General features: G+C 36.5%; 1 protein-coding gene across 1 annotated transcript in view; it reads right to left on the reverse strand.

Annotated features, from left to right (window-relative positions):
• Window positions 1-26,979, reverse strand: part of LOC142332643 (septin-2-like) — a 69,472-nt gene that overhangs the window by 30,424 nt on the left and 12,069 nt on the right. Inside the window, exon 3 of the mRNA XM_075379265.1 lies at window positions 12,820-12,962. Coding sequence (XP_075235380.1) covers window positions 12,820-12,962 — 143 coding nt within the window. The remainder of the gene's footprint in view (window positions 1-12,819; window positions 12,963-26,979) is intronic.

Raw genomic sequence — 26,979 nt, forward strand, 5'->3', positions numbered from 1 at the left:
CAGGACACGATAATGAATATAAGATAAGATTAAAATATAAATGCCTGTCTTGGCCAAAAACTATCAACCTTTCAGACAGTGAGTGCTACTCTTTCTCTGTACTGTACTGATATATATATAATTATAGCTGATGCACAAGTGAATCTGCTGTTTACTTCGTATGATAATTAATTATAATGTAAGTTATAATAAATACTAACTACTGAACAATTAAATTTAGTCAACTTTTGTATAACTATCTTTTTTTTGACACGAAACAGTCTATACTTTAGAGTTAGGGAAAACATTTTGTACTCTTCCTGTAGATGACTTTAGGATCACATAACTCTAGTAATATTAATCAAATCTGTTAACACTTGTAAGCTTTTGAAAGGTGATGCTGGAGTATTTTTAAATGATGATTTGTTTATTTATTCAAAATTTATTGTGTCTTGAAAACAAATGAAAATAAAGAATTTGATCAATTTTAAAATTTTATTAAAAAAAGGAACAATGTGATACAGGCTGCTAAAAAAATGTGTGATGTTTATGGATATGTTGTGGTATTGGTACGTAAGGCACAAAGCTGGTTTAAGAGTTTTCAATTTGCAAATTTTGATGTCAATAATTCTCTATTTAGTCAATGACTTTAAAAGTAGATGAAATCAAGAAAAAATTGATCAAGGGTAGCAAATTAGAAGTCATGATATAATGAACTAAACATCAATCATAAAACAATTTTAAATTGTTTGGCTGTATATAAAAAAAATCTATTAGTTTGAGTGCTACACGATTTAATGATGAAATTTTAATTGATCAAATTTCCATCTATCAATTATCACTAAAACCGAATTGAATTCAATTGTTTTTGAAAAAGCCCCCGTTAATTTAAAGAAAAGCGGATCATATACCACAATATGGTACAAAAAGATCATGATAGAAACAAGATGAAGCACTGAAAATGGAGGTAAGGCCAGGACTGATGCCAAGAAAAGTGATGCTGTGTGTGTGTGCGCACGCACTGTTGTGCGCTTATGTGCTAGGAATGGAAAGCAACTGATCACTATGTTCACAACGAATTGATCAATGGGAAAGGTGTCATTTTCCATCTTGACAATATCAGATCCCCACATATCTTTTGGTGATCTGTTGAAAATTTAGAGAGCTAATCAAGATTTGATACATCCACTGTATAGATGCTGACCTTCCACTGTAAGGTTACAATTTGTTTTGAACTTTCTTAATGGTACAAAGCTGGCTTCAAAAGAGGAATCTGAAAATCACTTATCACTGTTTTTCTCTAGAAAACACAAAAAGTTCTACAATGACAGGATTATAATTTTATCTCGAATTGGCCAAAGATAGTGATAAAAACAGCATACATTTGGTTTAATAAACCTTACTTGAAATACAGAAAATCTTGTTTTACTTAGGCATTAAAATACAAAGTAACTTTCCCTAACCCTTTGTTATAAAAACAGCTGACAGAAAATGGAGGAATCTCTAAATATATTATTCCAAAAAGAAAAAAAGGCCAGCGGTTAAAATTTTTTAACAAATCATATACAGGATGATAGTAAAGTAACCTCCTATTTTAAATTGGAAATAACCTTTAGATTCATCGACAAACATTTAGTAAAATAGAGATAATTCTGTTCTTTACAGTGTGAGAAGCAAACAGTAACCGTCAGCAAGATAATATGCCACAACAAAGCTTGATATTGTCCTATTAAACCGAGTGAGTTTAGCTGTTCTATTAAATATGACAGTCAACGGTACAAGTTCTGTAATAGTAGCAGAACATTCATGAAATTCGAGTTGTTTTACATTATACAACTATTAAGAACTACTATGAAAAGCTGCCAAAAAATGTTTGTACAGAATCTATAGCATGTAGAAACAAAAGTGGCTGCTGCCCCCAATATCCAGGCTGGAAAAAATATGCGAGTAGCAAGGGATATGTTCACGGTTAATTTTCTCAGTCCATGCAACCACCACTGCCATTGCCACCATCATCAAAATTGACTGTCAAAACTCCTGGAAATAGCTACTGCATTCCTGCCTATAAATTTGAGGTAGTACAGTTCCTTTCTTTTAAAAAATTCTCCTTTTCTAAATAGTGTACAGAAAGAAAGTGGTGCGCTAAACAATTACTGAAACTGAGCAAGAGAATACTAAAATTCTGAATCTGAATTCTAAATGTTGTGTGAATAAATACGCACAGATAAATGAAACTGTGCTTCATCTGACATGAAATACAGCATCGGGTCTATCTATCCGGCGACAATGTTTTTCAGAAGCCAGTCGCTATAATTAAGATGTTTTGATTAGCCTGTGCTCTTAAGTTGTTGCATAATATGCAACAAGGTTTGAAATTTAAATCAGGAAGAATCTTATAGCAAGATGATTATTTTACACTGTGCAGTTGTGATTCCCAGCGTAGTTGTGGATTCTCTGTTGGGATATTGGTGTTTGAAGCTTTTCCTGGAATACTTGATGCATTTCTCAAAAGGATCCATAACGCACATAAACTTCCACAATACCAAACCCTTTCTTTGAATGATCAAGGCATTTTAGAAAAATATAACTGAAAAGAATAAAACTATACTGTACTGAAGCACGAACAGTTTACAACTGCCAACTATAAACAAGAATAGCAACGTACACAACCGACCGATAGTGGCACTAGTTGCAGCAGTGACAGTAGCAGCATTAAAGGCGACACCCAAATAACTACAGTTAAGCAGTTGGTTTAATGTTAAATTGCTTACTCGGTATAATTATGTATGTACATCATTTATGTTTATTATATATTTATGTTTACATATATAAAAAGTTGAAAACACAAAACAATTTTGATTAATATTTCTCTCTCCTTTCTAAAACCTTTTCTTCAACATAAATGTGTACATACACTTGTAATAACTCATAACAGAGACTTAACAGGTAAAATTTAAGGCTTGTAAGAGATAATGGAAAGAGATAATTATAACAAGAGAATTGTATATGACAAACACTTAACTGCAGCAATAATACAATAAACGAATAAAATCCAAATTGCTGAATATCATCAGAAATTCAGTAATATACTGGCCTAATTCATCATAATAAAATGTAAACACAATTTAAATTAATAAACTAAACAACATCCCGATTAGAATTAAATGAGCAGGTTAATTAAGAGGAAGTCGCTGACTATAATGAAATCTTTTTTTAAGGGTCAATAATGGACAAAATAATATACTCATGAATGAAAATTTACAGTAAATGATTTGATGTACATTCTAAGCAGTCCCTTTGTATCCATCGATGTATATGTTATGAAAATACACTGTGCTCTAATTAAATTGATGATGCTATTTTATTTATTTACTGTATTCAAATATTTAATTAACCCGTATTTACATATTATTCAAACGGTCTTTAACCACTTCCATTTTTTATTTTATAACTAAATGTATATTTTTTAATGCTGCTCTGATCAAGGTTTTTACCTGATTTCCTACGATTCAACTGAGCAAATGTTGGGATATTTCCTTCTTTTATTCATGAAGTAGTATTTTTACTCATTCCTAACATTATCTATATAATATATTATTATTATGTATCCATCAGAATACATTATGTATTTAACTAATAGATACACACCAAAGCTTTAAGGAGTTCAGAATTCGAAGAATACTTCCTTGTAACAGTAAAAAAAAACACACTTGTCTAGCAACAAACAATGTTGAAAAACTAATAAAACATGACTTTTAATTAAATTAATTTATAATACAATGTTAAAAAAATTCTTATTTTTAATTTTCAGTTTCTTTCTGTTTTTTTTTTTTTTTTTTTTTTTTTAATGCTGTGGAAAATATATGATGCAATTATTAAATGTTAAAGTAAATCAAATGATTGACTGTAAATATGACATACACATACATTAAACACAGAATTCTACAATTTTTCTAAAGAAATATACCTGGAACTGTCAAACAGCAGGTAATAAATAATTTTATTGTACTATACTTAACGTTAAGTGTAAATTGTAGTTTGCTGCTGATTCATCATATTAATTTACATGCATAATGTTGCCCGACAGTAAATTTAAAAGTCAGTTGATAACTACAACTGTAATAAAATGTTTTTCTCAAGCCCTAAAGTAAACTACGGGAATGTTTTCTGACCTCAATAATATATGTTATTCACAAGTACTTATAAATATGAATGTCATTTTTCATTTACATACATACCTATAATGACGTTTAATTGATAAATTATGTAAAACAAGTTAAAAAAACCTTTCTTTTTCCAACACCCAATAATTTATTGGAAATTACCAAAATTCATGACATATTCAACGCAATACAGTAATTTTTTTTTTATATTAAGTTTTATATTTTTATGAAATAAATGAACTAAAAATCAGAGTATTACTTTCTACATGACTGCCCAAAAAGAAGTGTAATGTTTTTAGGGTGAATGTATGTTCCACCGTAGCAGCTCAATGGCTGAACTGATTTAGATGTATGACCCCGTGTTGGAATCCTTACATTACAGGGAGTGTCACAAGCTACATAAATATGTATGTATATAGGTATGTTTAATTGTAACTACAAGGCCAAAAACGAAATCAATCAAATATGCGATTCTAAATGGATAATCAATAGTAATTTCACTATTGATTTATTTGCATCGAAAGTAGTTGTGTTTCAAGATCTGATATTCACGCCAACGGATTATTCGGTTATTCAGAAATTTTGTTATATCTTCGCAACCGATCTTCTGATTTTCAAAATTGAAACGGGGTATTTGCTAGTACGATACACATTTTAAATAAATTTTAAAATCTGAAAAAAAATTATACTATTTTTTTTTTTCTTCAGCCATTTGACTGGTTTGATCCAGCTCTCCAAGATTTCCTATCTAGTGTCAGTCGCTTCATTTCAGTATACCCCGTACATTCTACATCCCTAACAATTTTACTTGCAAGATTTGGAATATTTTACATATTCCAAATCTTGCCTGCCTGCACAATTTTTCCCATCTACCTGTCCCTCCAATATCAAAGTGACAAAGGCTTAACATCGAATATAAATAATACTAAAATACAACACGATACAATACAAAATTGTCAACTGCATGGTTTTTAATTATTCTGTATTACAGAACAATATTTGTCGGCAATGTTTTTTAATTTTTAATATTACCTTTTGTGGAATCATAACTTTGTCATTCATCATTTATATTAATAAAAATACAGAACGTAAATTAATTGTTGCAGTCTCTTTTTGAAAAAAAAAAAAAAAATGGTGAAATGGATATTTTCAAGTAAATGAAAAAAAAATACCGTTGATGCACATCAGAATATTTAAACTCCGTATCAGGAATCGAGTCGAACGCGTACGTAAGGCGATATCAAAATGTATTTTATTTTTCTTATGGATCTGCTTTGTTGAATATTATCGCGGACGATCATTAAACGGCTATTACTTTTTGTGAAATAAATATTAAGCTTTTCAAACAGAAGATATATGTTCTCCCAAAAGTATAGAAAACGACGAATCGTCATTTTACATCGTCAGTATTACTCATAGATATGACTAATTAATGTCGTAAATATCAATGTTGTTTAACTAAAAAGGAAAGAAACATATTTGTAGCGGTTAGATTCTAAGTCTCACACGAAAAAATAACGATTTCACTTTCTTTTGAATAAAACTACAAAGGAAGGTAGGAAGACAGAGGCTATCAGAATCTAGATCGACTTGAACGCGCAATCTTAAGCTCCGTACAGACCGGACGATAATCGCCAGGAACACGTAATCCGCACTTTGGACATAGCTTGAAGACGGAGTATAACGTCTTATCTAAGCGCATGGCAGCAACACCGATATTTCGCGCTACTAGGGAGTATTTCCGGTTCGTTACGGAACCGCAAACAACGGGTGCGGTATCTGCGGCTTCTATTGTCGTAAGTTCGAGCTCAAAAAGGAAAAGGCGTCGGTGGAGAAAATAATTTTTGAGGTTACAGGACTGATCTAACGAAATAATTACCGCTGAACGATAGAAGTTCATTTTGAAATTTTCTGAGAACGAATAAATCGTATTTCGAAAAACTTGAACTGTCGCTCCAAAAATTGCGAGAAGACATCGATTCCGCTCGGCAATCGACCGAACAGACTGCGTACTTCTAGTAATGAACGACCAAAAATACTGACAATATCAACGTGTTGAAATCTGCACGGTTTTGACAATATCTCGCACACCGAAAACTACTCGCGATAAAATATAAATTTTTACCGGTTATTTACTTAGGACAAATTTAAGTTTCAATTTCTATTTTATAAATAAAAACGTCTACGTATATAGTTTACGTAATGTAATTATAAGAAAAAATGGTTAAATATGAACGGATTTTTTTTTAAAACACGGAAACAAATGAGCCTTGGAGAAGGTTGTTCTTCGTGTCTGTGTCTGAAACCGACCGGTATTTCCCGCTCGTGGTGGATGACAAACGGGTACAAGCAACGTCGTTTGATCTTCAGCACGCACGATTATCTCATTGTATCCAGACATAAAAATGTCCGGCAACATCGGTCGGGCATTTGTTACCGGCGATTATCGTTACATCAGTACGACACTTTACGCTAGATCAATAAGAATAATATATTTCCAATCGCTCTCTCCAATTACTCTCTATACATTTTGTGAACAAATGACAAAAGTTTTTCGATCGGGTAGCGGCAAATTATTTTTCTCTTGCAGGCAGAGAGTAGTCTTCATCTACATTTCAGAATCATAAACATCACTAATAGGTTAAAACCAAAAAAAAAACAGTATTAAAAAACAATTTGTTGTGTTGAATTCTACCATTTTATAAAAAAAATTAATGATTTTACGTATAACTGCAATCAAATAAAGAAAAATAACAACCGCACTAAAGTCACAATGGCTATCGGATCGAAGACAAAATGATGTATTTTTATGAAATATTATCGGTTTCTTGAATTTCATTCAGGTCAATAATTTATAAATTTAGTGGAGTAAGAGAGAAATTACTGCAGAAAAATTATTATTTCGGTGAAAATTAAAGTAACGCTACTTTTCAACGTAATCCCTGCAGTTGTCCCGTTTTTCTGCGAGCCTTCTTATTCAAGTAGTATACAATTGCTCACTTCGCTGCGAGTCGTTGTCCCCTCATCGTTGCCGATCTCTGTGCCGCGTAAAAACTCAAACAAAAAAAGAAAAATCTGATGGTGCAAGATCGGGACTGTAAGATGGATGTTACAGTCGGTAACATCATCAGCACTAAAACTTTTGAATAGCTCCTGTGTTTTTGGAGCGGTATAGGGGTGGGCGTTATCGTGCAGAAGAATTAAGCCTTCTGAAAAAAAATCGAGATCTTTCCTCTAATGTAGATTTCACTTGAAATTTTCTGCAATAATACTCGTAATTGATCGCACAAATCTCGTAAATTGAGCCTTTATAATCTAAAAACTGTCGGAATCACTTTACCGACGAAGCGTTGCATTTTCCTGAAAGGGCGAACTAGGATGTTTCCACTACGTGCTCTGTGATCGATAAGAGATGTACCGCACTGTAAGTCTAATATATCAAGTGTAAACATACTCGTAAGGTACGAGGGTAAGTCAATTATTATCCGCAATTTAGTTATATTTTTGTTTATGTTGGCAATACTGTCGTGTTGCGTAGACGACGCATTCGTGGTTTAATTGTTGTTATGTCTGTGCAGGTCTGATGCTGCTAGGTTAGTTCCATTATCGCTGCCCTGCCGTTAACCACGGACGTTCCGCTTTCTGTTTGCACCAAAGAAGAGCGTCGTTCAGCGATCCGTTTTTTGTGGTCGGAAGGTATATCAGGAGCCGAAATTCATTTAAGACTATCGGTACAATACGTTCCCGTATTGTACCGTTGTAACAACAACGGGGAGTGTGTTGCAGCAACGGAGTGTCTACGAACGGATTGAAAAATTGAAAAACGGTCGCACAAGTGTTACGCACGACGAAGGAGCCGGACGACCGTTTACCGCCACAAATGAGGAAAACATTGAGCGTGCACGTGAGACGGTTTTCTTAAGACAGACGAGTAACTATCGATGAAGCGGCAAATCGTCTGCAAATCAGTCACGGTTCTGCTTACGAAATCATCAACAACAGACTTGGGTTTCATAAAGTCTGTGCAAGACGGCTCCCAAAACAACTCATACAGTCGCACAAACAGACGCGCTTGGACATCTGTCAAAAACATTTGCATCGCTACGGTAATGAACGGAATATCTTCTTAGACAGAATCATCACCGGTGACGAAACACGGATCCATCCGTGTTTCGTTTCAGTTACGAGCCGGAGAGTACGGAATGGAAACGTCCAAATTCTCCCTGCAAAAAAATGTTCAAGGCACAACCGTCCGCAGGAAAACTGACGCTTACAGTTTTTTGGGACTCACAAGGCCCAGCGATGGAACATTATGAGGAAAGGGGCACGACAATAAACGGTGCGCGTTACAGCGAGATGCTTACTGCCAAGCTGAAGCCTCTAATTCGAATCAAACGCCGAGGACTGCTGTCGAAAGGTTTTGTGTTGTTGCACGACAATTCCCGTCCACTGCTGCTGAAACGGTCTAGAAACTCGACTTTGAAGTACCGGTTCATCCTTCGTATAGTCCTGATCTTGCCGCTTCTGACAACCGCTTGTTTGGTCCGCTCAAAGAGGCATTAAGGGGCCGTCGATTTACCTCGGACGAAACAGTGAAAGAAGCGGTTCATTCCTGGCTCACAGCTCAACCGAAAACCTTCTTTTATGAGGCATCAGGAAGCTTATGCAACGATGGACCAAGTGCGTTAAAACGCAAGGGGACCACGTCGAAAAATGATGTACATGCAAGTTTGCTATTTGTATTGCGGATAATAATTGACTTACCCTCGTAGTGTTTACAGGTGAACAGAATACGTGACAGAAGGGTGTTAGATGTACAACATAAAGAGGATGGATGTATGGGAAGCGAATCTTACAAGATAGGATTAAAAAGAACACTCTACCAATGTAACCTATGAAAATCTGGAGAAAGCATTTGATAATAAAGTAGCAAAATTAATACGGTTTTAAGCAAAATTAAACTAGAATATAAGTGAAAGAACACTTAGAAGTGAATGCAAGTCGTAAACAAAAAATCAGGTAGCATTAATAAACAAGATTAAGAAATAAAAACTCTGATTAAAGGATAATTGAGAAAGGGTGTAATCTGTTCTCTTCCTTTTCAACTTGTTAAGAGAAGAAGCAAATCTGGGATTGAAGAGCAAATATGAGTGATGTTATTAGATGTGGATATTATTTGTTTCTAAAAGAGAAATTAAATTTGAAAATACATAGATAAAAAGAAAAATGCACGGGAGGATAATATATTCCCAAAATTTGAGAATTTTGCATAATTCATATTTGACAGCCGAGTAATTAGATGTATTTTATTATGAGCGATTTTATTTTGGGATTTCAAAATGAAAGAACAAAGGATTTGCATTAAAAAATGCTTACCGAAAGGTTGTACGGTCAACAAACCGGTTTACTCGGCAGATTTATGCTGTTCACATGCCACGATCCAAAAAAAATGACTACAAATGTAAGCAAACAATTCTTGGATTTTGCGCCTCTTTTTCCTGTTCAGCCTCTGGAACCACTGTATGGTAGTATTACTTCAGAGGATGAGCGAGGACGATATATAGGAATATAAATGAAGTGTAGTCTTGCACAGTCTAAGTCGACAATTCCTGAGATTTTGCACATGATGACGCTCCAGCTCACACTTCATTCATTATTTGCAATTATACAGCCAAAAATAATACCGTACTGATGTTGCAGCCTATATATATTTTAGACACGGTATCCTGTAACTCTGTCTTGTGAGAAAAAGTTTAAGAACATTACAGATGACAAATTAAAGAAAAAAAAATTACTAAGTGAACTTTCCACAAATTTTTTGAGGATTGAAGAAAATGCTGGCATTTGTATATCGCATTTTTGGGGGGACTACTTTGAAAGGAAGAAAATCAATATACAAGGATAAGTAAATCTTTTATGATGAATATTTAAATTTACGTTATTTTTTTATCGTACCTTGAACAACTGTAATAAAAAAAAGTTCCATACTGAGCAATTAGGAAAAGAATTGAATCGAATGGTAAATTAACTCGCCGGCGATTATAAAATTATTTATGATTAAACATATAATGTGGATCGTAAGCAAAGCACTTTGTCACACGACCGATTAACAGAATAAAAAGGAAGACTATTTTATTTTTAAATTTTAATATAATGTAGTATTAAATTTTTTTTATTTATAATTTGACCGTTTGGTAAAATTTATTTCTATTCTGAACTAATTGTTTAATCTGACCGTGTTCGTTTCATCCTGCATCTTTTAATAGCATTTGCTTGACATTCTAATCTATCTTTTTTCTCCCACACATTCTAATCTTCCCTCAATTGCTGCATCTGTTATCCTTGGATAACTTACAGAACAACCCATTAACCCAGTTACTACAGGTTTATTCTTCTACATATCTAAATATTACTTAATAAATAAACTGATCATAAAGTCTATTAGTTTTACTTTACGTCACAGAAAAGCTACATTTTTTTTTTAATATTAAATATATTCAAAAAAACTAAATAATTCTTTTGTAAAACAAAATAAATTGCCCTTTTATACCTACATTAGTTTAACTAATTCAGAAGAATTAATATACAGGATTATAAAATTACTTGCACAAATTACAAATTTGAAATGAAAAACAAATTAATTGAGATACTCATATATGTAAGGTTATTTTGTTTAAATTCACTAAATGCCTTGAGGGAGACAACATATTTTGGTAATATACAATTCAATATATTTAATTCAATTCATTCATTCTTTATTAACTCCAACAGAAGAATGTCTTTTATCGGTATTCATAAAAAAAAAAGATATAGTCACATAACATTTGTAATTTTTGAAAATTGAAATCATACACATTAATACAAAAAGCAAATTCTATTTAATAGAAATAATCATGGAAATAAAGAAAAATATTAAATTCGAAGAATGAGCCTGCACCAAATGATTACTGAAAAAAAAATCGTAAAAAGGATAATATCTAAAAGATATTTACAAAATATAAATAAAAAAAAAGGTGACAACACAGTTGTAGGACTTTCCCGTCACACAGTGTTTTTCTGATGACAGCTTACACACACACACACAACTTAATTTCAAATATTTATCATTTTATTTAAATATATTTTTTGTTTAATTCAATTATTCTAAATAAAGCGTGTGTCCATACTGCATTTCATTCACACTACATTAGTGCTCCATGTGGTGACAGGCAGTTTATTGACACAGTATGCCCACTTAGCCACTAATTAAGTGCATTATTTGGAGCAGGGGTGCAATTTAAAAAAATGTTTTTTAAGCAAATACGATTATATTTTAATCGTTAACAAATGCGTCTAAGAAAAATAAGACCTTCATAGGCGAAATCTCAAGATAGTCAGGGTGACCTTGTTCTACAGCCTCACCTCCTCGACCTTTAAAGTTGAAAAAGTACACAGAAGTAATCTGACCAAGTTTGGTCAAAATTGGTCCAGTTCTGTAGATATAAGGTGTGAGATGCTGAACAAAAATGTGCATACGAACATCCAAAAAATTTCCATCTGGTTTTTTGGATTCCTCAGGTGTCAAAAAATCAAGATCTGGTGAAAACCGCATATGTCCAAATTGGACTGATTACAATACTTTCCCTTGTATAGCTACAGCTCTGCTATAGGGCTAGGCGAAAAAGTAAAAATAAATATGACAATGAAATGCTTAAAATTTTACAAAATGGACAAAATTACTTCCGAATATTAATAGTTCACGAGGTATCAAGAGTGAAAAATTAAGATTAGCGGCATTCTGAAATTTACAGAGATAAAATTTCCATATCTATTTATTTCAAATAGAAATTAATTTAAAAAAATAAGTCAAATCTAACGAAATTAAATCCAAGTTATAATGACAATCAAGCTATCATCAATGATGATATTTAACGTTACCATAATGACGATAATTGATCGGTTGTGGATATAAATTTCTATTTAAAAAACACAAAATGCTGGACAGACCGACAAAAAATATTTCTGAATCTACATTTATAATAATTTTTTTTACCGATAAGAGAAAAATATCAGTTATCTAACCTTATACATGACAAGCTAAATACAATAATAGGAACTGTAAGAAAACAGAAAACGGGCCAATTTTCCAATTTTGTCTTAATGATTAATATTCTAAAACTTTGGTGCATCGATTTAAAAAAATATATAGCAAAATTATAATAAAAATAAATTAATACTAAGTAATAGTTATTATTCACAAGTCAATGACAATGTACGTCAGTCGAATAAAAACATAACAGCTTTAAATAAGTAGCTGAACTTTAAAAAAAACTATTTCTTTAAAAAAGATAAAAATCTCAACCGGGAACACTGAATAAAGTTTTATAATGAAAATACATTTAAATCAATGTTGTAACAATGTTGAAAAATAATAAATAAATATATATGTCTATTCTATTTCACTATATTATTTTCTTTTTATCTTCTTTAGCTTTGGTTTTATTTTAAAATCAATCTTACTTAAAGAAAATATCTTATATACACGCAATTCTTCTAATACAAAGTTCTGAATAAGATTCTCCCAGCTGAGATTCTACCATCATAATAACCAAGCTTATTGTCAAAAAAAATTCTCCACAATCAAATGTGTGCCAGTTGAAAATAGAAGTACGTATAAACAGAAGTGTAACCATCTTACCTTTAATCTGACATTGCTCTCCTGCAATTCATAAGTATGTGCCTTCAATTTTACAGAAGGTAATGTGTGAGGACTTGGTGTCGATTCGAAACTCGTATTAAATAATGAATCCATCAACGTTGATTTACCCAAACCAGTCTCCCCTGAAAAGAAAGATAAATAACATAGTAAAAAACAAATCTTATGCTATTTTTGTGCTTACTCTCCACCTCAATGACTCCTTTTAACTGAATGAATCCTCTCTCGTAACGATTATGTTACTTTGTAAATTCTGAAACTCACAATCTTATAAAAGGAGTATAAATGCTTTCATGAAGATAAATAATTAATATGTAATAGAAGCAAAGTAAATTAATAAAAATATTATTATTTAAAAGATAATTTAAAAAAGTTAGTTTTGGTCACAAAAACAAAAATTGGCTGAATGCAGAAAACTGAAATTTTGTACAGAAGAGTCAGATGTGAAGGAACACAACCAAAGTTAAGGCAATCGCATATGAATTGTTCAAAAGTATTATAGAGATGGCTTAATAAATCTGTAGGTACTGGTACACTTAAGAAGAACGCAGATGGCCTAAAACTCATCAATTTGATCCTTGTATAGCTGTAAGAGAGGACAAAAAAAAACACTGGGAAAAGACGCTAAAAATTTGCACTATGAATAGTTTTTAAAAATATGTCGGTAAAATTAGATTTAGTAACTTTATAAATGGAATAAAAAACATAATAGTTCTAAATCCAGAATCGGTTTCTGACCATCATAACAGGAAGCTGTATCCTCTGTTACATCATGTTATTATTATTCATAAACATTATTTGTATCTCTTAGTGTAATTTTGATTTTTGCATTAATTATATCGGTCATAATTTATTTATTTTCACTTTATAAACTTTCCAAAAAATCCTTTTAGAATCAAAAACGTTTATTTAATTTTACACTAATAGAAGTGATTAAACTACATAATTATTTTCAGTAAACCAATCTACTGTCTGTTGAATGCCTATCTAATCAATGAAGAATATGTTAACCAGTATTTTTAAGATATCTATTCCGCTGATTTCCCCCTTCCACTACCTGAAATATTCAACATACTGGACTGTTGCCTTTTTTGCTTGTTCCAGCAAATAATGCTAATTATTCTTTCGGTCGATATCCAGTTAAAAAAAATATTATGATTATAGATATAGAGCAATAGAAAATTTTGGATTATTATCCTTTCACACTGGACCGTACCGGATGAGGGATTCTTTAGCTTTATTCACTACATCAATATGACTTTTAAAAAGTACATAAAGTGATACTTTCTCCTCTTTAATAATCCATCATAGTTTTCCATTCTACCTCTTTCCAACCGATTTGGGTTGTAGGTTCAAGAATTTAGCTGTATATTTTATTAATTCCAAATAAAAACTCATATTATTTTACGATTGAAAAAATGTAAGTCAAATCATAATGATAATGACAAATTCAAAATTATTTCAATCCAAAATAAAAACCGTATGTTAACCTGAATGATACCTCCATACAAACTAATAATACTTTTTGTTACTTAATGGTGAAAGAAAATTTATTTTCTATAACAAATCTATTATTTTTGCATAATTATTTGTTTTATAATTATCCTTTTTCATATACCTTTCATTAAAAAAATTCTGATTACGGACATAATCAGATCAAAGGTAACGGGTAACTAACTGGATTATCATCCTTTCATGCTGGATACCGCTAGAGAAGGCAAAGTAAAAAATAGCAAATACAAATCACTATTTATAGAATAGCTTAGAAATATTAAAACTTAATAACAACACAAGAAAATTATAGTTTTATGAAAAGTAGAAAAGTACTGACGGTTGTCATAGAAGGAATGCAACGTTGCCGTAATGTAACATGATTACACACCAATAAAGCAAGTCCTACAATTTGATAAACATAGATATAATATTCAGTTTCACAACCGATCAGTATTTATCTTAAATATATATCAGTTTAATCTTAAAAACTATTAATCAACAATCAAAGTAATCTATTAACATAGCATATCTAAGAAGTAAAAAGTCTTTTGATTAATGAACATTAGTAAAAATTACTATGTTCTTGCTTCTTAATTACTTTTAATTGATAAAAAAGTAGATATTTTACTACAAATTAAAAATTAACAACTAAATCAGAATTAATAGAACAATGATGAACAAAATCTAAAGGATAAATCGCAGAATGTAATAAAATTATTGAGAAATAAATTGCGATATGTAAACATAATTATGCTTATACATAAAGTATATCTGTAAAAGTAAGAAAATCATCTTGGCTTCGGCAGAGATCGCTGCAGATATAACGATAATATAATTATTCAATAGTTTAAATATCAAAATCATTTTAATTTTAATAGGATTACAACTTACTAAGAAAATATTAAATAAAAAATAAGTCCTCAGAAAAAAAATGTTTGCACATACTTCAACAAAAGCTTAAAAATTATACATTAAAGAAAGAATAACATCTTTTTTCATTAATTTGAATTCAGTTCAATGATATTTAAAAAAAAATATATATATATATATATATATATATCTTTATAAAAAAATATCTTCTTTATCTAGTACACATATATATATACACCATACTAGATCAAGAAGATATTTTTTGAAATCATTTAAACAACAATGGAATATTCTGTAAGAGGGTTTGTAATTTTACATTAATAGACATTTCAATTAGGGTAAAGGCTGAGAGAGAAAACAACTTTATACAATCTTCCTTTTTGTTTTGTTTGTTTTAACATAAACAGTTTATCAGCATTTGTATTGTACCTAACCCATATAAATTTAGAAATAACATCTATGACCGTTCAAACAAAAATCATTCAGATGTTTATGACAAAATTTTTAAAAAGCTTTTAAAGATCAAATAAATAAAGATAAGAGAAAACCACGCTTCATTTTTATGTTATAGCACATAAATATTAAACATAAAGGTCAATGGACTCAAATAAACTGATAAAAGCAAGCGTTGTATAACAGAAATTACAAAAATATAAAAGAAAGTATACATCAAGCAGCTCTTCACTAATACTATTGATATTACTATACAGACACCTACAACAGTAGACTCAAATATTATGGCACATGTCCAAAATTATGACCTTTTAAATTTGTTACCTTTCATTCAATACTTGTCCACCAGCACAGTAAAACTTTTAATAAAAAAAAAAAACAGAATTAACTTTTTTTCATCGAAAAAATTAAAATAATTATTAAATTTTTTCTGTAGAGCTTTTCAAATATATTTCAGGTTAAGACAAAAAGAATTAGCAATATTTTTACAACTAGTTCACACTGGCCTACAACAGAGAATAAGGTATGGAAATTCAATAGTTCAAAAAATGCCACGCTTGACTGAAATTTAAATGCGGATGAAAGATGGAGATACTTACCAGCATATGTTGGAACTAAAATGATAAACCAATTAATCAGCAATAAAAAAAATAATGTTTTTTTAATAGTTAACATATATAGACACGGACTAGTATCATTTTTTCTTTCCTGGCTAAATAGTTTTACCATATAACTCTAATTGTATAAAGGGAAAGTAAGCTAATTGAGTCAAATTTTGTACATCGGGTTTCTTGCAGGTCTTGGCATTTCATGATTCCCCTCCAACCAAAAAACAAAATTTAGCACTTAAAAGTTTTGGAAGGATACATTTATTTTGGTCTGTTTTTTTATATCAACAGACTGGATGGGCCGATCTGGATAAAATTTGGCAAGATGTTTCTGTATACAAGAAACTCATGCCGGTTAATTTGGTCAGAATCAATCAAATGAGCAGGGAGATGGGAAACTTTATGAATACCTGTATCTAAAAATTATACTTAAAGAGTAGGTAAATTTTTTCACTTAATTTGATGCCTTACAGGTATGACATAAACCTATGATACTTCTTAGTGTGTTTGGTCATCAAACTGCCATTACAGGATAAAGGCAAAAATTCTTTTGCTATTTTGTCACTTCTACATTCAAATTCAACATTCTCGTATTAATTAGATGACTCCATCGCATTATTGATTTGATTACACATTTGGGCAATTTCATTCAGGAATAAAGGACTGAAGGCCTAACTGTTTTTTATTCATCGGTTATCATTATGCTTAATATCTTTGGAATGGATTAACTGGTTTTTATACAATTTTGGTTACAAACGGTCAAGGGGTCATGGAGATACAGTCACAGTGGACCCTATATCATAAAATTTTACTGACCGTAAAATAATTTTTTTTATATAATTCAATATCTCTTAGGAGACCTAATCCCCTTCTAGTTTGTATTGTGTATCATTGGACTCTAAATTAAATGATGAGAACAAAAAAATTTGCCACTACCTCAAATAATTAGTCAGAGATAAACTGAAATGAATCCACAGTCATTAAAGGCAAGGGATTATTAATAATTTTCCTACTAAGAAGTGATCTGCTTGGTAGTCAGAGTTGCTGGCTTTTAAAATCTGTTAATGATACAATTTTATACCATCATAAATACTTAAAAAAGATTTATCAAAGTTTTCTGCAAAACTTCTTTTAACTACTTTCTTATTAAATGAAGTGTTCAGGAAAATAATTACCATTTTATATAGAAATGTAAGTTGCGATAAATCCTACCGATGCACATTATCTATTTATTATTTATCACTATTTTAAACAGCTATAAAATGAAACAAAAGAAAAGAAATGACATTATTTTTTTTTTAATCTACAAAAATAAGTAAAATGAATAACATCAATTAGTATTCAAAGTAATACACCTATAATTACTTAATAGACAGCAGTAAGTGTCAAATCTGAGTATTTTTTATAACATGTTTAACTCATTTCCTTGTCTGTAATAATACAAAAGGACAATAACAATGATAAAATTAGGTTGATAAAAAATAACAATGATGTCATGTCAGTTAATTTTTACAATTGCATCCAAGGCCAGTCAACATTGTAGACAATATAAATTTGTATCTGTTATTTCAGCAAACAAAAATAGATCCGATTCAACATAAAATCATCGTTACAAACATTCAAAGCAGTCTCAAAATACAATATACATTTAATAAATGAAGCGGTCATATGTGGTGGTAGATTCTAAATCAGTTGATTTAATTCTGAATTAAGATGTTCAGTTTTGAAAAGAATAAAATTTTCTAGCTACTCTTCGACAATTATTTTATATAAATGTTAAAGATTAAAATATATCTTGTAATGGATGTTTAAAGTTACAATATCTTTTATTATAATGTACTAAAAAAGAAACACAGACACACACACACACACACGGCGTGAAAACACACATATATTTATCACTCAATAATTAATTTTATAACTCATCTTTAAAGAATGATTTATAGGATCTGAAAAGTGGTAATTTTATTTAACTAATTCACATAAATCTCAGCACATATCAACCTTTTCAGAATGAAAAAAAAAAAAAAAAAACAAATTATAATAACAGGAGTGTAAGTCTGGAGTTTAAATTAAAATTATGTCATTTTTCATTTAATATATTTAAAATATATATTATAATACAAATTAATCTTAAAAAATATATATGAATGTATCACAAAGTTTTCCCAGGACTTTCATAACCTATTCTATTTATGAAAATAATGGAAAAAGTACATATAAACATATCTCCTAAAATGCTTCGTTTGTAAGTTATGGCTAGTGAAAGATTTTGCTCAGATTTCAGCTAGCCCGGTGAAATGAGGATATACTGAAGTTTTTAGAATGTTCATTAAGGGGTAAAATTAGTGATTTCTTTTGGTTTCTGACCTGAGAAAACCTAATAAAGTAGGTCCCAGAACCTATCTGTAGTAATTTTTCAGAAATTTGGGGTAAAGAACCATGTTTTTTATGTTTAACGTACAATAATTTTATTAAATTCATAATAAACTTATAAAACTTTTACACAAAACAAACTGGGGTAAGATAAGTTGAATTTACTATTAAGGAGGGAAAGGTACACGCTAAAACCAGGATGGCCATTCTCCGGGTGCAAGACATGGAGAGCGGCATACTGCCGGCTGAAGTCCAACAAGGGCTGTCTGAGGCCTGTGGTCAGGAAATGCTGGAAGATCTCAAAGTGATCATTGGACCTGGATTCGGAGAAAGTACAGTAGTGATGCGTTGACTTCCTGCACTTATAATCTCATCACTGGTGCAAAGAAGGGTGAAGAGGCCTCGTGTCATGCAGAGTAGATGTTTTAGATCTACCTATGAAGTGTTATCGATGCGTGGAGTTTGGCCGTACAGCCAGAAACTGCAAAGGTGCTGATGGTCAACTGGGTGCTTCAACTGCGGTGGTGAAGGGCACTGCGCTGTGAAGTGCAGGAATACTGCAAAATGCATCAGATGTGGCTTAGAGGGACACCGTACCGGAGCAGCAGCACGCCATGGAGAGGCTGATACGGAAAGAAGCCAGGGGAGGACTGGACATGCTTCAACCCGTCGATGAGGATACTGCAGGTGAACCTGAACCATGCAGTGCTGGCACAAGATCTTCTGGTCAGTTATGCAGCAGAGGTGGGCGTGGACGCGCTCATCTCCGAACAGTGTGCTTCTCGACCGCGTCCTGGTTGGCTAATGTCTGCGGACGGGACTCCCTGCCTGTGATGAGGGTGGCAGAGATGATCTACTACTCCATCTATCTTTCGCCCAATATTAGCATGGATTTTTATAAAGAGATTATAACTACTATGGTGAGGGATATGTCTGCACGTCAATCAGTGCTGGTGGCAGGCGATTTTAATGTCTGGTCGACCGAGTGGGGATCTGCCAGGACAAACGCAAGAGGTTCGGTGCTTATGGACATGACTGCGGCATTGGATTTAGTAATTCTAAATGCTGGCGATGCATATACATTTCGGAGAGGGCCCTCGGGCTCTATAATCGACATGACTTTTGGCTCCCCTGAGCTTGCAGTCCATTGCAGACTGGAGAGGATGGGAAGGCTACACGGCCAGCGATCAAGCGATCTTGATGACGATCGCTGGCACCGGTGCAGGAAGTAATGGACCACCCGTGATGGAGCACCAGGGACTTTGACCCTGGTGTTTTTACCGAACGGCTTGATCTACGTGCAGTACGTAGGGGCTTCACGCGGAGGGGAAAGGCCACATGTCTTGCCGATTGTCTTGAAGAAGCCTGCGAAGTTCTTCCACGTAAGTACATCTGCAGGGGTTGTCCGCTTGCATATTGGTGGACAACCGACATCTAAATTGATTTGCATAGCATTTCTCCCACCACCACCACATTCGGTCGCCCTAAGAACAAATTTCTGTGCCAAAACGGTTTATAAACCTCGAATCAGTTTAGCGACCAGTGTCCTAACTAGCTCCTAGAGTTAACCGAATTTCGTGAGCGAACTAAGCATGGTGCTACACACCACTTGCTTCGTGTCTCATCGCTCATTTGTCATGTATTCTAAAATGTGTAGGCGCACCCCGTCAACCACCAAAATATATATGACATTCAATAAATTAAATTTATCACGTCAAGACAGCAATTCGCTGCCACGCATACGTCGCTGAATGTCAGCGATACCTGTCCACCAATACCAAAACGCTTGGAGCTTTAATTGGCTGATGGCCAGCCATAACTCTCAGGTAGCTTCCCACAGAAGTGAGGTAGGAATCTTTCTCTTAAATAAACTACTGATGCCGGTTGAACAAAGCATCAAGAAACACCCACACGGTCCGACAATGCGGCTCACGCAAGATTGACTCGCCGCTTATGAGTGGCCAATTTTCCCCTTGACCTCTAAGTTCCAGGATGGGCTGAGTTCTGTCCCCCCCCTTCCCTAAAGAGCTGGGCAGTGGAACATCATATGGTCGTTCGACTGGACCTCCCCGCAGACGCACAGCTAATCAGCTGCCAGGCGGAACAATATTGGTTAAAGATCACGTGGTTGGAGAGCACCGGGCACCCGTTGTCCTTAAAAACGAAGAAGCATACCATCCACCCACGTCCTGTATAAATCTATACAAGGACCTTCCCTTAGACGTGGTGTGCCATTCTTGTTGCCATGCATCCATCGCAAGGCTGTAAGGCCTCCTCCTCAGGCGGGAGATGGGCAACTGAACGAAATTTAGAACCGATGCATTGTGATCACCGTTCCGCTCCGGTACAGGCCCGGCTCGAAACCGCATCCCAAATATCTCGGTCTCTCTTCCTCTTCGCAACTTCCACATGGCCGCCCGAACTTTCACCACTAAATCGATTGGGAGAGCCTTTCCCAATACGATGGTAGCCTGGTAGGAGGTTGTTTTAAAAACACCAATGCATACTATTAATGCTCTGCGCTGGGCACTCCTTAAATTCTGAATATGTACTCTATTTCTGTCCAACCTATGCGCCCAACGGATGCAGGCCGTAGTTCCGAAGACACCTCGGTACACCATGTACAAATGACGGCCCGACAGCCGCAATCCTTCCGAGTAATCCTCCTAAGCTTGTGCATCACAGAGACGGCGTCCACCGTTACTTGCCAAATGTGGTTGCTAAACAGCAACTTCTCATCAAACAAAACACCCAGGTACTTATGAACCCTAACTCGACTGATCACACAGCCTTTATACTTAATGTGGGGGTTACGACTACACGATAATTTGTCTGCATCCTTCAGAAGCATAAACTTCGTCTTGGAACAGAAATCTTTAAATTTTGAATGTTCATCCAACCCTCTGCGGTTGACAAGGCCGCTTGCGCCCGGTCTTCTAGTTGCGGTTGTGAGTTACCAAGAACTTACAGGAGACAGTCATCGGCGAAAGCCTGGGCCGTGTACCCTTCCGGGAATGCCAGTCCCAAAAATCCGTCGAATACCAGATTCCACAGCAAGGGACCGAGAACGGAGTCCTGCGGGCTTCCCCTGGTGACGGACCTTTTCACAACTAGGTGCGCATCCTTAAACAGAGCCGTGCGATCAGACAAGTAGTCACGTACCAAGGCCTGCAAGCTACGGGAACATTGCGGCCTTCCAACTCATAGAGGACAGAACTCCAACACAAGGAAGGTAATGCTGCCTCTATGTCAATAAAAATTGGCATAACATATTTACAGTCGGCGCTTTCCACCTCGGCAAGAGCATTTAAGATGCAATCCTCGGTGCCAACCTCTTTCATGAAGTCATACTGGCCTCGATTTAGCAGTAAGTTCATATCGATGGTTTCCCAGAGCAGTTCTACAACCAGCCTTTCAAGAAAATTGCCGATTACCGGCAAGAGGCTGATTGGTCGATAACTGCTGACCTCACTCGGATCTTTTCCTGATTTTAAGAGCACCCTTACCAAAGCCACCTTCCAACAATTAGGAAAGCAACCCCAGCTTAGGCACCGCGAGAACAGTCTGCCAAGCGGCTGTCAGTAATCAGCTGACAGGTAGTTGATGATAGAAAATATCCGGGTCAAGTGCACCGGATAGAAAGGCACCGCGTCAATCCCCGGTGCCTTTCTCAGTGGCATTCGAGAAACCACTCGGTCTATACCTGCAGGATCAACAGCCCGTACGTCAGGGAATGGTGCTTCACCCGCCCTAACGCCGACATCTGCTTCATCCTCCAGAGCATCTGAAAACAGAATATCCAGGAACGCCTGGTAAGTCGCCATAGATGTTAAAGTGTGGTCCCGACCCCAAACCAGCATCGAATACTGGACATCACGTGCAATGGCTTTGGCCGGTAACATGACTTCGCGAGCTGCCGGGGGCTGCGCTGCAACTCGTTCATGGAGTCTTGCCAAAACTTGAGTTTGGCTTCCTTGAAGGCATGATCGTACTCATTACTAGATCCGCAGATCCTCAGCGCGCACGTCATCAACAATAATCCCCGTTCGTGGATTATTGTTCGCTAGGAGAAGATACCAGCGTCGCGGACCTAACTCCTGCGCGCAGCACCATTTTTTCCTGGTTTTCCGCCTGCATTTAACAGAAGGCTCTCCGGAAGTAGCGGTCATGAAGGCTCCAGGCACTCTCCGATCAGCGGACTGGCCACTACATAAGGGTTCGTCCATTGGCCGAGGCCGCCGTAGGACCCTATCGCAGCCAGTCTTGATGGCCCGGCAGAATTGTTCAGCCATCAATTCCACCTCCTCCTTGTGCTCCATGCGCCATTCCAACCCCTGTAAGACAGCCGCACACTCGCGCTGCTGATCCAGACCCCTTAGGTTATAGCAACCCGAATCTGGAGGACTGTCGAGATAGAAAGAAAGCGAGAAGAATGCCACCCGGCTAGGAGGCGTACTTGCATTCGGTGAAAGTTATATACGCTGAGCTGTATAAGAAATAAAAAAGCGAACTTGCTAAGCTCATCATACCTTGAATGCGTTGCCTGAGTGCTGTGACTTTCTGTCGATTATCAGTGATTTTTTGGCTGCTGGTCGTGTGTGTATCTTCCAGTAGTATCAAGGCTTAACTGGTTATCAGACTGTGGATACGGTTAGCACTGTTATATTTTAGACTCATCCTATCTAATTTCTTCGGTGGTGACTGGTGTGGATTTGTGCGACGCGTACCCACCTCATCGCGGCTGAAAGGTGGCAACGACTGCTGGTCGTTAGTCCCCGTAACGAGACAGGGTAGAGCCCTTTAGTCTACTCGCGCTTTTTTCAGAGCGAGGGCTGTAATCCGTGATTTTTTGCCGTACGTTGGACGTATTGCATCTAATCGATCCAGCAGCGGCCAAGAGGTACGAAGAGTGACAGGAGAATATTATGGTCTCCGGCTGCCCGTCTCGCTGCGGGCAGTTGTCACATTTGGGTTTGCCCAACGTAGTTCGGGTCGATGACACGGTGGACCATGTCCTGTATGTCTGTCCAAGGTACGAAGCTGAGCGTACCAGTTAGTAGGGAACTTGAGAGACCGAATTCCTTAGATCTGCAGGTCAACTGGAGGACTCGCAGAGACTGGACAATTGTGGCTGGCTTCCTGAAATTCCTCGACCAACGTAGGGCGACCGAGGGAATTTAGTAGAGTAGGAGCCCGGTGGTTAGGGTCCGCCCGGACAGTTTGATTGACCCAAGGTAGGCGCTTCGGCAGCGAGCCACGGTTAGTTAGATAACAGCTGTCAATTGTTAAGCTGTCGACGGAACGGCGACTGCACTGCCGATGGGCATGGGATGCCATGCAGCCGCGAGGTGTAGTGGCGTTTTGACGAGGGCATTTTAGAATGAGCAAATGACACTGTCGGCGGGATGCGGCTGCACTGCCGAAGAGCATGGGACAACATGCATCCGTGAGGTGTAGTGGCATCTCGACGACGGTTTATGGTGGTGAATGTCACGCGGGACTCTACGATGAGCTGAGTGAGAGTAGGCAATAAATCTGCCTCTCCCCGGGTAGACCAGACCGGAGTCCGTAATTAACCTAAATCGGGTTAATTTCAAAGCGTAAGCTGAGTTTACTAAGGTAACTAGATCTAAATTTCGTTGTTGCGATCAACATGTTTGGTGGTATGTTGTGTTGTTTTGCCTCGAATTACGAGACATTCACGAAATTGACTCATAATAAGTAGAACTAGACGCGGGGTTCGCGCTTCCGCGTGCTCGGTTAGATAGTTCAGAGGGAGACGATGTAGGACATTTAAGATGTTCGTCTGGACGAGGCCTACAGCGAAGGCAATAAGCTTAGTTATTTAATCACCGATGCAAATGTCTACCGAGGCATTTGTATCGGTGGCATCGCAACGAGGCCAGGCTTATTACTAAGTTCATCACACAGTCAAAAAGAAAATGTTGGGCTCAACTAATCGAGGAGGTGGAGACGGACCCGTAGGGGAGGCCCAATGCGGTTTTAATGAAGAAAGCATTAAGACCCAGAGCTGCAGTTATAAGGTGTCTGCAAGAAGTGCTGAACATAGTTGATGGGCTCTTCCCCTCGGGGGACGAATTACTCCCTGAGGTGAAAGGCGCGGCTGGAACTACACCGCTGTTTACCGATGCAGAACTGGAGGCGCTGATCACTGGAATATTGTCGGCCAGGGTGCCTGGCCCCGATCTTCTGCCTAATATGGTTATCAAGGTGCGGCTCGGGCTGAGCCAGAGGCGTTTTTAGGCATACAACGCCTATCTTAAAGAGACAGTTTTTCCTGGCAGATGGAAGCGTCAGCGGCTTGTGCTAGTTCCTAAACCGGGGAGGGATTTGGGACTTCCCTCCTCATACCGGCCGCTGGCGATGATCGATTCGCTAGTGAAGGTGCTGGTATGTATACTTCAGCAAAGGATAGTTGGTGTACTGGAAGAGCAGGGCGGGCTCTCTGCGAAGTAACATGGATTTCACTGAGGTTAAGTCCGCCCTCGATGCTGCGGCTGTTGTCTGCGACTTAGCGGGAAGAACCTTGAGGAGAGGTGAAGGAAGGATCTGCGTCCTAGTCACATTAGACGTACGAAACGCGTTTAATTGCATCCGCCACTCAGCAATGGGAGCAATGGAGGACCTACGTCTTCTTACCTGCGACGAATGCTGCGAAATTACCTCATCGGACGTCAGATGATCCTTGGAGGGTATGTTGAGAAGAACCTCGATAGAGGGGTGCCGAAGGGGTCAGTCCTTGGACCGACCCTCTAAAACATAGCTTATAATGAGGCGTTTTGGGTTGTTCTTCCACAATCGATTACATTATTTGGCTACGCTGATGATATAACGTTGCTAGTGGAGGCGGAAACAAGGTATGAGGCTGTAGGCAAGATAACCGAGTCGTATACAAGGATTAGTGAGTGGATGGCTGGGGTAGGACTGGAGTTGGCTCCTGAAAAGACGGAGATGGTGGTGATCTCTGCCGCCAGGAGGAGTCCAACTTTACGTGTGATCCTTGATAGTAGAGAAATTGTGTCTGAGGTGGCCATAAAATAACCCACCGGGTTGGTCTAGTGGTGAACGCTTCTTTCCAAATCAGCTGATTTGGAAGTCGAGAGTTCCAGCGTTCAAGTCTTAGTAAAGCCAGTTATTTTTACACGGATTTGAATACGTGGATACCGGTGTTCTTTGGTGGTTGGGTTTCAATTAACCACACATCTCAGGAACGGTCGAACTGAGAATGTACAAAACTACACTTCATTTACACTTATACATATCATCCTCTGAAGTATTATCTGAACGGTAAAATACTTGGGAATTTGGGTTGACTCCAGACTAAGATTTAGTACTCACGTACTCCGGGCTTGTGAGAAGGCGGAGAAAACGAGGAGACTTATTGCTAGCCTACTCCCGAATACAAGAGGGCCCACCCAACATAGGAGGAAGCTGCTTACTGGTGTGGGCACGCTGACTTTGGAGTTAACACAATTCCTGGCGAGGTATGGGGGATTCAGGTCTTATTTGTATAGATTCGGGCTCGACCTATCTGAAAATTGTCCGGAGTGCGAGGTGGAAGAGACCCCCAACATGTATTCTTTTTGAGCCCGCGATTTGCCATAGAGAGTAGAGAGATGCTCGACAAACTGAGATGTGAGCACATGTTCCGCCCTGAAGATACCCTAAGAATCCTATTACAAGGTGAGGCACACTAGAAGACTGGAAAGATTCGTCAGGAAGGTCATGAAGAAGCTGCATTTATATGAGGAGAATGGCGCAGGCACGGGGGCGGACAGGTTCTCGGCTGAGTACCTAGGGGAACCCCCGTACATATGGGGATCGCCTGGGTGGGATAACGCCGGGGACACTTTGCTCGTGCGTCTGATGTGGGCATTGGTAAGTGGTGTGACTATTTGAGATTTCTGTCTTGACTGCTGTGTGTGTATCGCGTGGGTGTTGTGGATGTTAGAATCTTTGTCCTGTTTTGTGCGATATTGTTGTCGGTGTTTGTATTTGAAGTGCTGTATGTGTTGCTTCCAGTGGTGTTGTTTGTGTGGCGTGTGACGTTTGTTGGTTTGTTATGAATGTGTGTGCGGGCGTTTCCCCCTTCTTCTGATGAAATGTTTTTATAAGTAGTCCCAGGAAGGAAGGAAGCCAGGGGTGGAGGTTTAGTCGGTAGTGCGCAGGTATACATACGCCCTTGGTTATAACTGTGGAACCTGTTAGTGAGCCAGACACTGCTTAGGCGCCCGTAAATGGGGTTCCTCCACCTCTTAAAAAAGAGGTAAGTTGAATAAAACAAATAAAAGTTAGAAAAATTTGAACTTTAAACAGCGCG

This window comes from Lycorma delicatula, chromosome 11, assembly GCF_047948215.1.
Source record: "Lycorma delicatula isolate Av1 chromosome 11, ASM4794821v1, whole genome shotgun sequence".
NCBI classification, from domain to species: domain Eukaryota; kingdom Metazoa; phylum Arthropoda; class Insecta; order Hemiptera; family Fulgoridae; genus Lycorma; species Lycorma delicatula.